This window comes from Pithys albifrons, chromosome 12, assembly GCF_047495875.1.
Source record: "Pithys albifrons albifrons isolate INPA30051 chromosome 12, PitAlb_v1, whole genome shotgun sequence".
Lineage (NCBI taxonomy): Eukaryota > Metazoa > Chordata > Aves > Passeriformes > Thamnophilidae > Pithys > Pithys albifrons.
Genome location: NC_092469.1, coordinates 19,391,031 through 19,405,733, shown reverse-complemented (window position 1 = coordinate 19,405,733; position 14,703 = coordinate 19,391,031). Strand labels below are relative to the sequence as shown.

At 46.7% G+C, this 14,703-nt stretch overlaps 1 protein-coding gene across 1 annotated transcript; it reads left to right on the top strand.

Annotated features, from left to right (window-relative positions):
* The first annotated feature begins 372 nt into the window (after positions 1 to 372).
* On the top strand, positions 373 to 1,379 carry FOXL1 (forkhead box L1). Its single transcript, XM_071567650.1, has one exon. The coding sequence runs from the start codon at positions 501 to 503 to the stop codon at positions 1,377 to 1,379; it is 879 nt and encodes a 292-aa protein (XP_071423751.1). The 5' UTR covers positions 373 to 500.
* Positions 1,380 to 14,703: the final 13,324 nt, after the last annotated feature.

Here is a 14,703-nt window from a genome sequence, read left to right as displayed (position 1 = left end):
AAACATCAGATCACTGCGTTTATATATTGGGTGCCCGGAAATTTTTCCAAATAAACACAGCTTGATTCGACTTGGGTGGGCAGACTTATCAACAGACTAATTCTATAAACAAATGAAGGAATAACCCGGAGACCATTGGCTGGTACCAGCAAGACACGTGGAGAGAGCTTGGAGTTTTGTAGCAATGAAATTTTAATTAATGTGGGTGGGCTGAGAACACAAACGACTGTTTATCAGAGACAATTTATTTTCCAGTGCTAAGTCAACATATAATAGCAAACTTACAACAATTATTTAACTTTTTTTTTCTCCCCCCCCTTTTTTTTTTTTTTCTTAAGAGCTATGAAGCAGGGACAGAGGCAGAGCGAGCTCCTTCAGGCAGGGCTGGGAGCTGAGCTCGCACAAACAGCTCCCCGGTGGACTCGTCCCAGGTTCCTGCCGTGCCCCGTCCCTTCGCTCGGCTCCGAGGGGGAAGACCCGGAGCTGGGAGCCCGCCGGCGATGAGCCACATCTACGGCAGCCACCTCTCCTCCCTGGGCAGCCCCTCCATGGTTTACCTCCCGGCCGCCCTCGGTTTCGCCCCCGGGGGGGCGATCTCCCGACAGGACCCCCCGCAGAAACCCCCCTACAGCTACATCGCCCTCATCGCCATGGCCATCAAAGAAGCTCCGGAGCAGAAAGTGACTCTCAGCGGCATCTACCAGTTCATCATGGACCGCTTCCCCTTCTACCACGACAACAAGCAGGGCTGGCAGAACAGCATCCGCCACAACCTCTCCCTCAACGACTGCTTCGTCAAGGTGCCGAGGGAGAAGGGGCGGCCCGGCAAGGGCAGCTACTGGACCCTGGACCCGCGGTGCCTGGACATGTTCGAGAACGGCAATTACCGCCGGAGGAAGAGGAAGCCCAAAGCCCCAGGGCCACCGGAGACCAAGGGTGGCGAGCAGCCGGGGCCGCCCGCCCGCCCCGTCGAGCCCAAGCGGGCCAAAGGGAGCGCGGGTCCCGCGGGGGCGGGGGACACGGGGGTCCCACGGCCGGGTGGGGGGCCAGCGCCTTCCCCCGGGGGACCACTCCCGGTCCCCCCCGCCGCCGCCGCCCCGCCGCACAAGAGCGGCCCGAGGGGCCGCAGCTTCAGCATCGAGAGCATCCTGGCGCAGGGGCTGCGGCAGCCGCCCCCCGGGGCAGCCCCCAAGGCGGCCCGGGAGAGCCCCGCCGGCTGCCTCGGCAGCTCCCTGGTGGCCAGCGGCGGCTTCGGCCCGACCCTCAACGCCTCCCTCATGCTCGACTCCCAGGTGCACGGGAGGCTTTACCACATCGGCATCCCCTTCCTCTCCTGCTTCCCTCTCCACTTCTCCGAGGCGGTATTTAATTTCCAGTAGTTGCCCCATAACTAAACCGCCCCCCGGCCATGGGCGCTGCTTTGGGGGGCGCGGTGGGAGGGAGAGACTGGACTCAGACCTCACTATGTGGGTAAAGACCAACAGAACCCCAAAGCCATGTCAAAGGTGACTACTCAGGATTTCAGGGCATTTTCAAGGCGCGTCTTGCTGCGGACTCTCTTTAGCGATTGCCTCCCACCCCCTCGCCAGACCGACTTTTGAAGGTAAATCAGCTTTCTTTTCCCGTGGGTAGTGAAGGGTAGAGTCGGGCACCGAGGGGGATGCCCACGCTGCCCCCCATGCCCCGTAGGGTTTGCTCTGCAGCTTTAATCATTGCATCCCTCAGGTTCCTCAGACCTGGTTTCTATCGAGCCCTTCAGGTCCCTGGTTTTCTTCTTTTATTTTTCTTTTGAAACCCTGACCCGCTCTGTCCATCCCTGGGGGAGGGGCCTGAGCTTTGTTGTGCCATTAATGCCCACAGGTATTAATAATGTCAAATTATTTTGCTATTAATACCCCCAGGCACATAATAATTCCTGCTATTCCCCACTGGTCCAATCCTCCCAGTGGGTAAGGACAGGTAACCAGAGCTGAAATAAGGGCAGACCAAGCAATCCAGGCTCATCCTACACAGCAGCTTGCTTAGACTCAGTACTGTACGTGTCTGCTGCCCAGCACTTGTGTTTCTTGAGTATCTCAGTAGTGTTTCTGCTCCCTGATGTGGCTACGGAGAAGGGGATGGATGAGCAAACACAGGGATGCATCCACTTTCCATGTCTTGCTTGGGATCATTTGCTTCTGACCACAAAAAGACTGGAGCAGGGTTGTGGAGGCCGCTCTTGGCATTTTGAAAGACATCTTTTAACATCCAGGACAACTACAAGGAAAAAAAAAAAGACAACATCTATGTATCTAAAATTATATTTTTTTCTTAAAGAAAGAAGAATCCAGACACACTGCAAGAAATCAGGAATGTTTCTTATTTTTGTTTGCCATAAATAGAGGCTTTTTGTATATTAGTGGATAAATGCCCTTCTGGGAAAAAAATTTATATTCTCAATTTTCATTATGAAATCAAACCTATATCCAATAAAAAGTATTTTGTTCAGGAGTGTGCCTGGCGTGATGTAAAACACCCCTTGGCTCGTGCTGGAGGATCAAGGAGTGGGGCCTGCCTGCTGGATGCAGTGAATATCCTGGTGATGACATGATGGACCTCATAAAAGGTGGGAGAGGCTAAAAATAGGGTCCTGAGGAATTACCTGTCCCTTGAAACTGAGGTAATCTTTCCCAAAATGATTGTTTCTCCTCTTCCCTCCATCCCACCCCATCTCACTAGCAAAGCTTGTTCTTAAATTAGCACCTGAATATTGGAAATGTGGGTTTCTCAGCTGAGTTGTGATTCAGCTTTTGCAGAGGAAGATCAGCATCAACCAGCCTGAACATCTGGACCAGGAGCTCAGGGGGCTCATTCCAGCACAAGGCAAAGAGCTCTCACACAGGGAAGTCCAGAAAATCTCCAAAACATGGGAAATGATGTTGAACTTTCCCAAATGCTTGTAGGCAGATCCCTGGCTAGACTGAGCTCCAGCATCTCAATGAAAAAAAAAGGGAATATAAAAAGAGATTTTTCTAAAAAATAGATTTGCAAGATAGATTTTATTTACATATTTCTGACAAGTCCTGCTTGAATATCTACTGAGTCCATTCTTTAAAGCTGTGGCACTTAATTAAAAAATAAAAAACCCCCTCACATGTAAAAATGGAAGTGTCACTGCTCAGTCAATGGCAGTTGTGTCTCCACCATTTACAAGGCTGGGCAGGTGCTGAGAGGGTTAATGCTCCCTGGGTGAAATCCTGTCCCTGCAGGGCCACTCCTGTGTGTAATTAGAGACAGGTATTAGTTAAATCAGTGGCCACCTTGCCAGGAGGTTTCTGTTCAAGGCTGGGGACTGACATCACCACTCTGTTTGGAGTCCATGAGGTGACATCACTCACAGGAAGCTGCAGGGGTGGGAAAATGATCCAGCTCAGTTCTTGCCCAGCAGAGACCTCAAATCATCTGTCCACCCCCTGTGTGGTGCTTTGGCCAGGGTTGTGCTGCCTCCCAGGACTTGCTTGATGGATCTCCATCAAGCTCCAGAGCCAGTTCCCACAGGAGGGGATCCTGCATCCCTGGCCTGCCTTCAGCCTGGCCCATGGAAGGGTTTCATCCTCAGAAACTGGATATTCATGCTCTCAGTCAGCACTTTTAACCTGTGCCTTCAAGCTCCTCTGCTTCCCTTTCTCCTTCCTAACTTGGCATTCCAGCTGTGACCTCCTCCCACTCCCCAGTTTTGCCACCTCTAAGCTTCTATTCCAGCTCCCAGAGTACCTTTTTTAACCTGCAAACAGGGATTTAATTCCTTTCATGCTCACACATGTGTAACCTGCCCACCTCAGAGCCCTTTCTGTGCTAGAACCTTTTTTGTCGTGGTCAAAACAATCATCCAAAGGAGTAAGTCTCAGTTTAATCTGTACATGGTGGGTATTTTTAAGACAGACACTTTTTTTTTTTTTTTTTGAGAATCAGTTTTTTCTATGCAATGGGAATTTGTTTCTTTGTGAAGCTTTGCTTTGACATTTGATCTTATTTCTGTTTTGGTGGAGTGGAGAGGGACCAAGTACAGCTGCACTATTTAAAAGCCACATTGAGCTTGATTTTGGTTTCGCTTGAGAGAGTAAAATTAGTAAACTTAACATGCTCTGCACAAAAGTGACAGTAACTCAAATGAACTCAGAACCCAGTGAATAGTTATGAGGGGCAATTTGGAATTAATTGGGATCAGGCCAGTGCTGTAACAGGGGATGAATACCACGAAAAAGGGTCTTATTGCCAGCAGGCGGGATGACTAACCACACACGGCTCTTGCACGTCATCTGTTTATAGAGAGAGGAGAAGTAATGGTACAATAAAAACATACAATAAAAACATAAAATAAAAACATACAACGAAAACATAAAACAAAACCGACAGCGCTTTGCTGCACAGAAACGAGTGTGGCTGTCAATCCACCAGTTCCTGCCCCTTGGATGCGACTGAGCATCCTTTAATCCTCTGTATAATACGGGAATTTTGGAGGGGTGCGGTTCAAACCAGCCATGCGAGTATCAAGGACTTGACGAGCTGCAAAGAAGGGATGCCAATGGTTTCACACCTGCTTCACAACCCCCCCCAAACCAGCTGCCAAGCACAAAACTGCCACCCAGTCTTTAACTCCTGCCTGGAATCTTCCCCCTCTTGGCTTTCCCAACCTCTCAGGGCTGGCTGTAAACACCAGTCTGGAGTACTGTGGAGAAATGGAGAAAATAGCCCAGGGTGCAGCATAAACAGCACACTTCTTGTGTGGGCGATTTTTGTGCCTTTCCGTTCCTCTGGAGAGGAGTGACCTCTCCCAGCCCAGCAAGGTTCCACATCTCCGAGCTCTGCAGCCAATTTGAACTCGGAGGAGCAGAGAGGATCCCACAGTGGAAGAGGCTCACAGAGGAGTCGTTCGGCTCACGGGGAGGCTTCACTCCAAACACACGTTTCCTACGAGGGGAACTGAGTATTGGGTGTATTAAAATAATTCCGGAGTTTAATTTCTCATAAATAGGGTTTCCACTCTTTAAATGTGCTCAGTGTGTGTTCTCCTAAAGTTGGTCCCACTGCATATATAAAATATAATCAAGTATTTACACGTAAGCAGGAGCCGCTTTCAGGGCTTGCTCAGAGTGTGTGGCTGTCCATGTCTGATTTCCAGGTGATTCCTTAGTCACTTTTACTTCCCACACACCATTTTATAGTTAATTTTCTTTCCAACCTTTGCCAAGAGGGTATCCCTTTTCACACCAAACCCCACTGGCTGCTCCCAAGCCTGGTGTGAGCGAGGAGCAGCCAATTTGCCAAATAAGAGAGGAAGAAGGATCTGCTTCATTACTTGATTCATAGCCCCACACAACCAGAAAACTGATCTCCCAGGAGACAACATTTCGGATATTAAACAGATCACATATTTGATTTTAAGTGAAAGACCAAGAAGACAAGATCACAGCATTCGAGAAGTTACAGATGGAAAAGGTCTATGAGGTTATGCAATCCATCAGTCTGGACATTGCATAATTGCTCCCCACAGTATATTTTTAGTGCTTTATCCAGACAAATCATTAAGTGCTTTAAAATGGGCCAGATTCCTCAAATGCAGTGCGTGTAAAGTCACAGCTGATTTCACTGAGCCTTGGAGCTCCAGTGTCTAATAAGACACCAGAAGGAAGTTCTGTGTGGTCAAACAGAACAAAATGGGCTCTTCCAGAAATATATCCAGGCCTGGTTCAATATTCCTCACAGGAATCTTTCCTAAAGTGTCTGAATTAGATCCCTAAAATCTCATTTTCGGATTATACCGAATAATACATTATTACTTATTCAGATGTTCCCTTAGCCCAAAGTAAAACATTGCCCATGTTCTCGTGAACACGATTTGTTTTAAGGCAGCTTCAAAGCCGGCTCAGTAAAGCGTAAAGAATGTTTATTTAAAATATAGTTGCTAAATTTAGCATGAGCTGGGTTAGCCTAAATCTTAGCGACATTTTTAGAGAGCACATTGCGAATCAGGAATGCATGGAGAAATAAATAAACTTTCCCACATTTTTTTTTTTTTTTTTTTTGGAAATCGAGTAAGAATTTGCAAGATATTTCTCGCGCGGGCGATTTCTGCGGGTTGGAAAATGTTGTGGATAACACAAATTTCCCACTGAACAGACGGTTGAAAACGCACAACGCTAATAATTTTCACTGGAGTTTCATTTCAAATAGTGCTCCCTCAAGGAGGAAAGAAAAGCTGTCAGCTTTTGTTACAGAAATTACGCAGAGCACCAACACGTTTCAATATTTACTCAAGCTCTTTGCAAAGCAGAGAAGTGCAATGGAGCTGCCCTTGGCTCTGAGCCACATCCAACCCCCTGCAAAGGAAATCTCAGGGCTGAATTAGGTCCTGTGCCTCTTCCTAGGAATTAGAATACTGGATTTGACACCCACCTCTTGGACACTCTATTCCTGCCATTCCCTGTCTGGATCCTTGGCTGGGTTAAGCACCAGGTGCCTGCCTGTGGGCTGGGCATTTACACAGAATACAGATGATTTTAAGGTGGTTTTCCTTCTCACCTTTCTGAGTTTACACAGGTTAAAGAGGCCCAGTAGGGTCACCTTTGCATGAAGTGGCATTGCCTTAAAGCTCAAGCAAATCCATGATGGAAAGACGAGCAGACAAGTGAAAATAAAGAGTTCTTTTATCAGGTGAATTTTCACTGTGCCCCTCCATCCTTTCCATCCTTTGGTTGGTGTGAGTGTGATACCCATTTCTGCCCCTGAGGTGTGAAGATTCCAGCTGTACCACAAGACACAAGGAGTGTGACCAGTTGTGCCCCAGCATCGCCAAGGATGCCCATGGACTTTGGTGGGATTGGGCTCAGCTCCTCACCAGGCAGATGGGTGAAATAAGGGGGTGTGAAAGAAAACACAGCGTTGATTTTTTCCCCCAAAGCCAAGGTTCCATTTCTTTCACTGCTTTTAGGCAGCTTCCAGCATCTAAATCCTGACCCAAAGTGCTGTGACTCAGTTTTACATGCAAATACCAATTCCCACCTGCAGACCAATCCTTCCCAACCACCCCAGATCTCTCACAGCTCTTCACATGGAGATTTGCAAATACACTGGCCCAACACACTAATTCCCAAATCTGCAGGGAGGTGGATGCCTTAATTCTTCCCTACCTATCTTCAATTGCTTACTGAGTTTCTGTTTTCATTAGAAGAGCAATATGTAATAATAGTTGTTAAAATAATTGTATTTCTGTTTTTACATCTGTAAAGATTAAGTTAAACTGTATGAAGCCCATTAAACTATTTCATGTCATGCTGCCATAAATTTCCTCCATTCCCATTGCTACTATTATTCCAGAGTAAACTCTGAGATCAAGCTGCTGCCACAGAGAGTTATTTATAGGAGCTCATTCATCAATAAAAACTTCAAAAGAAATCTGTTGCTCTTCTATTGGGAAGCCAAAGAAAACTAACATAAAGACAACCCTGTTAAGAAACAAAGCTAAGGAGACCACAAGACATTTAGTTAAGGAAAATCCTGATTTCTAACAAATGCCATGCAAGGAGGAGAAGAGGAGAAAAAAAAAAGGAAAAGATTGTTGGCAGCATGAATCCTTTTAAGTTGTGTCATTCTCATTGGATGGTTAAAATAAACTGTTAAACAGTTGTATTTGTACTGGCTCAGCCCCCTCATTAGGCTTCTTGTGATGGATTTGTGATCTCACAGTGCGTAAGGAGCTCTTCATCTCTTGCAAAAGCTGGTGTTGTCCTTCCACTTGTCTCAGTTGCTCATACACTGGTCCATCAGCACAGCAGGAACCCAATGAGAAATGCTGAGTAACACCAGGTAACACTCACCTCCCTAAAGGCAGATATATGGAATAGCAAAAGTTGTATTTCCTAATCCTCCCTTTCTTGTATTTCCCATTGCACCTTCCTCTGTACACCTGAGCTGTGCTGCTTGGGCTCTGATGGTCATTTTAGTCCTTCAGAAACTGAAATATGGGAGAAGTTTAGTGCTGCCCCTCCCTGGAACAACACCAGCCCTCACAGGACACAGCAGGTCACCCTTGTAGCAGGATTGTTTGAAGATAAATCAGAATTTCTTCCCTGGGAGGGTGGGCAGGCCCTGGCACAGGTTGCCCAGAGAAGCTGTGGCTGCCCCAGCCCTGGAAGTGTCCAAGGCCAGGGTGGACAGGACTTGGTTTACTGAAAGGTGTCCCTGTCCATGGCAAAGGGTGGAACTGGATGATCTTCAGGTTCCTTCCAACTAAAACCATGCCACGATTTCTCTTAATTTTGTCCCTTTCTCACTAAACAGCTCCACATGAGTGAGCCCTACCTGGAGTTCCTGAAGGAACAGGGACTCTGTGGTCAACAACATCATGGTAACTGCATCCTCAAACAGTGTTTGTTGAGACAAACTCACTCATTTTCATCACAAAGATCCAAGTCCTGAAGGCAATATGGACCTCCAGTTCCTGGCATGCATTGTACAAAATTTTATAATCATATCTTCAAAAAATCAGATGCTGTTCCTCAGGGATCTCTTTACATCTCTACCATTACTGATGCAAACCTGGGCAGGGCACTTTGCATATGATTCATCTCAGTCACCACTGGTCATGTAATGACTCAAGTCCTGGTCTAGGCTGACCATTAAAATTATCTCCAGGATGTTTTGGGGCACAAAACACCTTGAAAGGGCTGAACCTTCCAACCACCAGAGGCACAAGCTTTGGGGTGGGTGAAATAACCCTCAGGTTCTATGTGGAGGATCTGGATAACATCTGTGGTTTAGGGAATTAGGACAGGTGCAACCCACGTGCAGGTTACACCTTCTAAACCTGTCAGCTTGCTTTGCCTAAACAGTGTCCTCTCTAAACTCACCCCAAAGGCTCCTTTTCTTTTCCTTACAAGCTCTTCCTGGCTGGGTTGTGCTGCAGCTGCAGAGCAGGTGAGATATCCCTGATTTCCTTCTGCTGAGGATTTAGAGCAGGGACTCCCTGATATGACTTAATTGAAGCACAGTAGTTGCTTCCCCAAACAGAGGTACAAGATAAATCTCTCAAAATTCATCAGATTAAGGGCTGAAAAATCTCTTTCCCCATTTCTCAAAGCATTACCCTCACTTTGGTCCATCTTTGCTTTGCTACAAATTGAGGCTCATGTAGCCAGTTTTAAGCTGATGTAATTATGGGTGTTCAAAAAGAGAGGGAGAGCCAAGTCAGTCACGTTGACTCGATCATGCCAAGCAGAAAAAATTTTATACATTGCTACAGCTTATATTGGGAATTGCTCTTAACAATAAACACAATGATTATTAATAAACATGAAATGTCTCTGTGTACAAACTAGATTTATTCTGATTTAACTGTCCCTACTGTTAAATATAATTGGTTTGTTATGAAAAGGGCAAAGAGAAGCCCTTAATTGTTGTGTCTGGTTTCAGATTAGACGCTACATAATTTCTAAGTAACAATAACAGCAATTGTGACCCACTTCTTACAGAGTATTTTTCACTGATTTCTCCTACAGTGCTTTGCAGGGAAGGTCAGTAGAAAGCCCCATTGTAAACACGGGGAAATCTTCTGATTATTTGTTTTGGATGGTTAGAGAGGAAATTGCATATGCTTTCATGGAAAAAAGATCCTCTATTATTATCCTCTGTCCTAAAACGGTGGGGAAAAAAGCCTGGTGACTCTGATCCTACTCTAAATTATCCTAAAGCAAATTTCTGGCAAACCAAATTAAGCCAGACGACTCTGGATTTAATGAGAATAAATAGCAGCAGCCTAAGTTAAGGCTTAAAACAGGGCAATCCCTGCACTCCTTTGCAGCCTGATGGGTCTCTTGAAACCTTTGATTGCTCAGTTTTATGTTCTTATCTTGTTTCAGAGATATTTTACTTATGGCTTGAGCATCAATAGGAAACTGCAGGTCAGCAAAGCCAAGTGGTAAAACTCTGTAGCTGGAGTTTATAAACGATTAAGAAAATAATCATGTTCAGAGTGTGAAATGCAATCACGTAGCCAAACCTGTCTGATAAGGCTTGTGGCTGAGCAGAGACAACCTGAGACCAGACTGAGATGTGATTCAGCCCTTTGAAGTCTCGTGAACTAATTCTTATTTTATCCTATATGATTTGTGTTGCTGGTGAAAGAAATCCCATACACAGTCCAAAAATCCCAGGTGCTCTCCTGCCTCTCCAGAAATGGAACTGGGCACTTGGCCATAGAAACTCCTTTTGGTTGGACTTGCTTAGAGGAGCAGGAGGGAGTGTTTGGAGGGGGACTCTGTGTCTCTCCCTGTCTCAGGGCTCAGGCAAGCTTTGCTGAGTGTTTAATTTGCAATCCTCAGGCTTTGCCTGGACAGGCATCTACCAGGGCTCTGTTGGGTTGGTAGCTCAGCCTTGCTCTATCAAATGCCTTTGTCAGGTCTTTAATCAAGACAGGACTAGTCATACTCCACCCTGGTGGCTCAGCAAATGCTGAAGACCTTTTGGCCTTTCCTTCAGCTTCCAAAGGTGTGGGCATGTTGGGAGAGAAGCTCCTGGAGAAGCTGGAGGATGGGAGGCTTTCATTCCCATTCCTGCTCTTTAGCAGGGCCACCTGAGGTAGGGCATTTTTTGGAATTTCCAAGAACTCAGCAGTCTGGACAAGTAGTCCATCCAAACATAATGAGGAATTAGTGACTCCATGGCCTTTTCCAGTCATTCATCTAGATTTCTTCATGCTAGAACATTAGGATCAGGTCTCCAAATGAGATACACTTCCCTCTGCTCTTACCTTTGTATATTCTTGCTGCTTGTTTTCAAAGTGATCTTCTTTTCTTTCATTAATAAAATAAATCAATGGAGGAAAAATATCTTTCAAATGCCTAAGAAATGAAGTTCCTCCTTGAGAGCATTAAAGCTACAGAGGAAACATGAAGAATCGACCTTGACACACATGACAAATATTGAAAGGGAGCTAAAGCTGAAAGGCAACTCCTTGAAGAATTTGGATCATTAAGAAAGTACATGAATGGGTTGAAATTCTTGAAAGAAAACCTATCCCAGGCTTACTTCCTTGGATCAGTGCCAGGGCTGTGTGTTTGCCTCCCTAACTCTGATGTCTGAGGGAAAATCCATCTCCTCTTATTTCCTCAGGTTGGGAAGGATCAGTGAGCTGATGAACTGGGGGTTCCTGTGTGTTCATTTGTGTGTGCACAGAGGGCTTAGAGCAGCATCTGGGAGCCCATAAATCCTGGCTCACTTTGCCCCAATGAGGGTAAGACCAGCAGCTCTGCTTTGGCCTAAGGGGTGACCACTGGAAAGCCAGGCTGGGCTGTGCAGGCCTTTCCCAGGCTCAGCATCTCACTGGATTGCTTTGCATCCACTGGGAAGTGCTTGGAAGTCAATCCAAGGTCATGGCTGCACACAGTCCCATGTGGATCTCCTCCAACCTGTGGATGTGGCATGGAGATGTGGATTCATACGTAATGAGGGTCCATTCTTCAGCTGATTCCTCCTGTTCTTAAGAAAGGGGCTTGTTTTGGCATTGGAGGTGAGGTCACCCACCTTCTGTCACCCTGACCCCATCCTGAGCTAAGGAGGGAGCCTTTGGGTTCTGCAGGAGGGGGATCTCTCCTGGGTGGTCCGAGCAGAGCTTGGCTGCTCTCCATCAGCTCTCCCTGGCTTAGGCATGGTGGCAAGTGAGGAATTGAGGCCCAAGTGAATGTCCAACCCAGGGGGCAACCTTATGGACCATGGAAATTTCACATGTGGAACACTGGAGACCACATGCCTTCCTGTGTCTCCACACAGCTCTCACACAAAGGGTCCAGTGTCCTGGGCCCTGCACAACACCCCACCAACAATTAGGTGACTCAGCTCCCTCAGCACGGAGGTTCACACCCTGCTGGGGGACCACACTCAGCTCTGCAAAGACAGGGGAGGTTTTTAGGAAGTGGGTTTGGGGGTGGTTTGGTGTGGGCACTCAGTGGAGAGGTCCATGTGTCCCTCAGGGAGGGAGGGAAGCAGAGGATGTCAGAGCTGAGCTTTCCCATGGTGGCTGCAGCGATTCCAAGTCATCTCACAAGACTGAGCTGTGTCCTTCCTGGCATTCACATTTTACAACTGATTCCCAACTACTTTACTCCAAATAGCCTGTGCAGAAACATCCCAGGCTGGCGAGTGAGTGCCCTGAGCAAACTGCAATCTGGGAGCTCCGAATTTCACAGCTGTGGTGAGACAGGCTTGAAAATCTCAGGGACACAAATGGCCCTTTGGAAAGCAAAATTGTAAGTTTTGGCCCCGTCTCTAACCTTTGGAGAGTTGCCCAGCTTCTGACAGTCTGTGATGATGTCTCTGTGGAGGAAATCCTACGCTGAAGAAAAGCATGTTGCTCTCTCCCAAAGTTATATTCTTCCTTTCATTCGGCCACCATAAAGGACACTTTGTCATCTTGACAGATCCTAAATATTCCCTCCTAATTTTATGGCAGGCAGATATAGGGACAAAAAAAAAAATTAAGGATTATTCAGGAGTCTTATTTATGGCTAAGGATATATGGGATTTGAATGGAAATAATAATTAAACTCAAGAAAAAATTCACACTGCAGGTCACTGCAATCCCAACTTTTCCCCTTATGAACTCAAACTGAGGAGGTTTTCTTCCCCTTTGTGATTTAGGCCTTGCTAAACTTCTCTGAAAATAGTTCATATATCATAGAGAAGAATTTCCATAGGGAGCATAAATACATCCGTGGAAAGAAGGGAAAATTTTTCCTTGTCTCTGGGAATGGATGAGAAAGAAAGACAGTTGACGCCAGATATTAATGATGAGGGGAGGAATCCATCCAAAGAAGGAATCTACTGAGAATACTAAAACTACCCTAAAGTCACAGACATATAAAAATCTAGCATGGAACAATGACTTTTCCACTAATACAGGCTTAGATTCAAGCAAATATTTAAGCACATGCTTAAGTCAGTCCTTGTTTGGAACAGCCCTTAAGTGAATTGGTGAACTTGAGCCTCATGGATGTGTTTTTCAGCTCTGTGGTTCCCAGCTGGCATTAAACATGCCTGCAGTTGAGTACATGCCTGAGGACTCTCTGGAGGGGAGATATTTCCTTCCAGTGGGACCATGTAACACAATTTTCAATTTCTTTGCTCCAGGAAGAGCTTGTACAAAATTTGTAGGTGAGTGGACAGTGTTGAGAACACCCTGAGTTTACAGATGTTTGATCAGAAGAGAAGGAATTTGGATCAATCAAAAGGAAATACAAACCAGATCATTTAAATATTTGTGATTTATACACTGAGATATAAACATGGATCCGTTGTGGATATGGGATATATGGACACATACATTCTGCATATTTGCTGTGCTTCACAGGCTGCTCACATCCAGAGGGTGACAGTCATGGATAATGACAGAGGCACAATAATAGCTGGTCTTTTCCAGTAAATAATAGCTGGTCTTTTCCAGTAAACACCTCTGCAAAACAGTGCTTCAGACTGGTGATCCCTTCGTAGACAGAAGTGACTGGAGCCTCCCAAGTGACTGAGTGGGGCAGGGAAACATTCCTGCCTTCCTTTGGTGGATGGGAAAGCAGAGACAGTTGTGACAGCCATGCATGGGCAAGTTCAGGCAGACCTGAGCCCTGCACGCAGCCACAGCCCGTGTGGTCGGTGCCACGTACGCTCCACACTGTGCCCGACCTGTGGGCAGCTGCTGGGTTGTCCTGCCATCAGGCCAATGCCCTTTCAATAGGAATTTAACCCCTCCCTTCTGCAGTCCTTTTGCCAAGGTCTTATGTTGATGTTTCCCTCCTCAAAAAGCCACCAGCAGAGCATCTTCTGCCAAGTTTCGCACGTGATCTCACGCCCCTGTGTGTGTCTCCATCCTCATGATGGGGAGGAAGCAGTCAGGGAGTGCAGGTGGTGTTCATACAACTTTCTATCAGCATTTCACTGCCTAACCCTGCAGGAGACCCCGCTGGTGACGAGCTGGGGCTACGTGTCAGCCACGAGGACATGGCTTTGGCATGCTGCAACGAGGCACGAGAATTACAAAGCAAAACACACAAGCCTTCCCCAAGAGATTGGATTTGACATAGCTGGGTGAACAGTTTAATTGGGTTATTAACACGTCTCCACACTGACATCAAGAGCATTAAACGCTGTGTAAATACACTGGGGCAAAGAGCCCTGCCAAGGTGCTGGAGGCAGGTGGGAACGCCTCTCCTGAGTCCCTCTGGGAGCCCCATGGCTTGCTGCTCTCTGCTGCTGGGACATCCCTGGTTTTCAGGAGGGAGGTGGTGGGAGGCAGGAGGTGAATCACAGCTCCTTTCTGAGCTGTGTCAGGGTTGGAATCATAGAGTATTCTGAGTTGGAAGGGATCCACAAAGATCATCGAAGTCCAGCTCCTGGTTAAGAAGAAGACAGGCAGGGTAGGATGAACACCAGCCTCACCTGGTCTTATTCTTCTCCAGAGCATCCTGGGAAATGAATTGAGGTGGCCTAAAATATTGTAGACACCACATTGCTACCATTGTCTTCTGTGGTTTCATATCACTAATACTGGCTGCTTCTGTATCCATTGGGGTTCTCATCACTGCTGGGGTTTCTCCTCCCTTTCTGGGGCACCTTCTCCTTGCTCCTGGTAGAAGCAAAGGACTGTCTGTCTGGACAGGGGTTTGGGGACATTTTCTGTCC

Coding starts and splice junctions, on each gene's coding strand:
- FOXL1 (XM_071567650.1), top strand. CDS start 501: ATGAGCCACATCTACGGCAGCCACCTCTCCTCCCTGGGCAGCCCCTCC.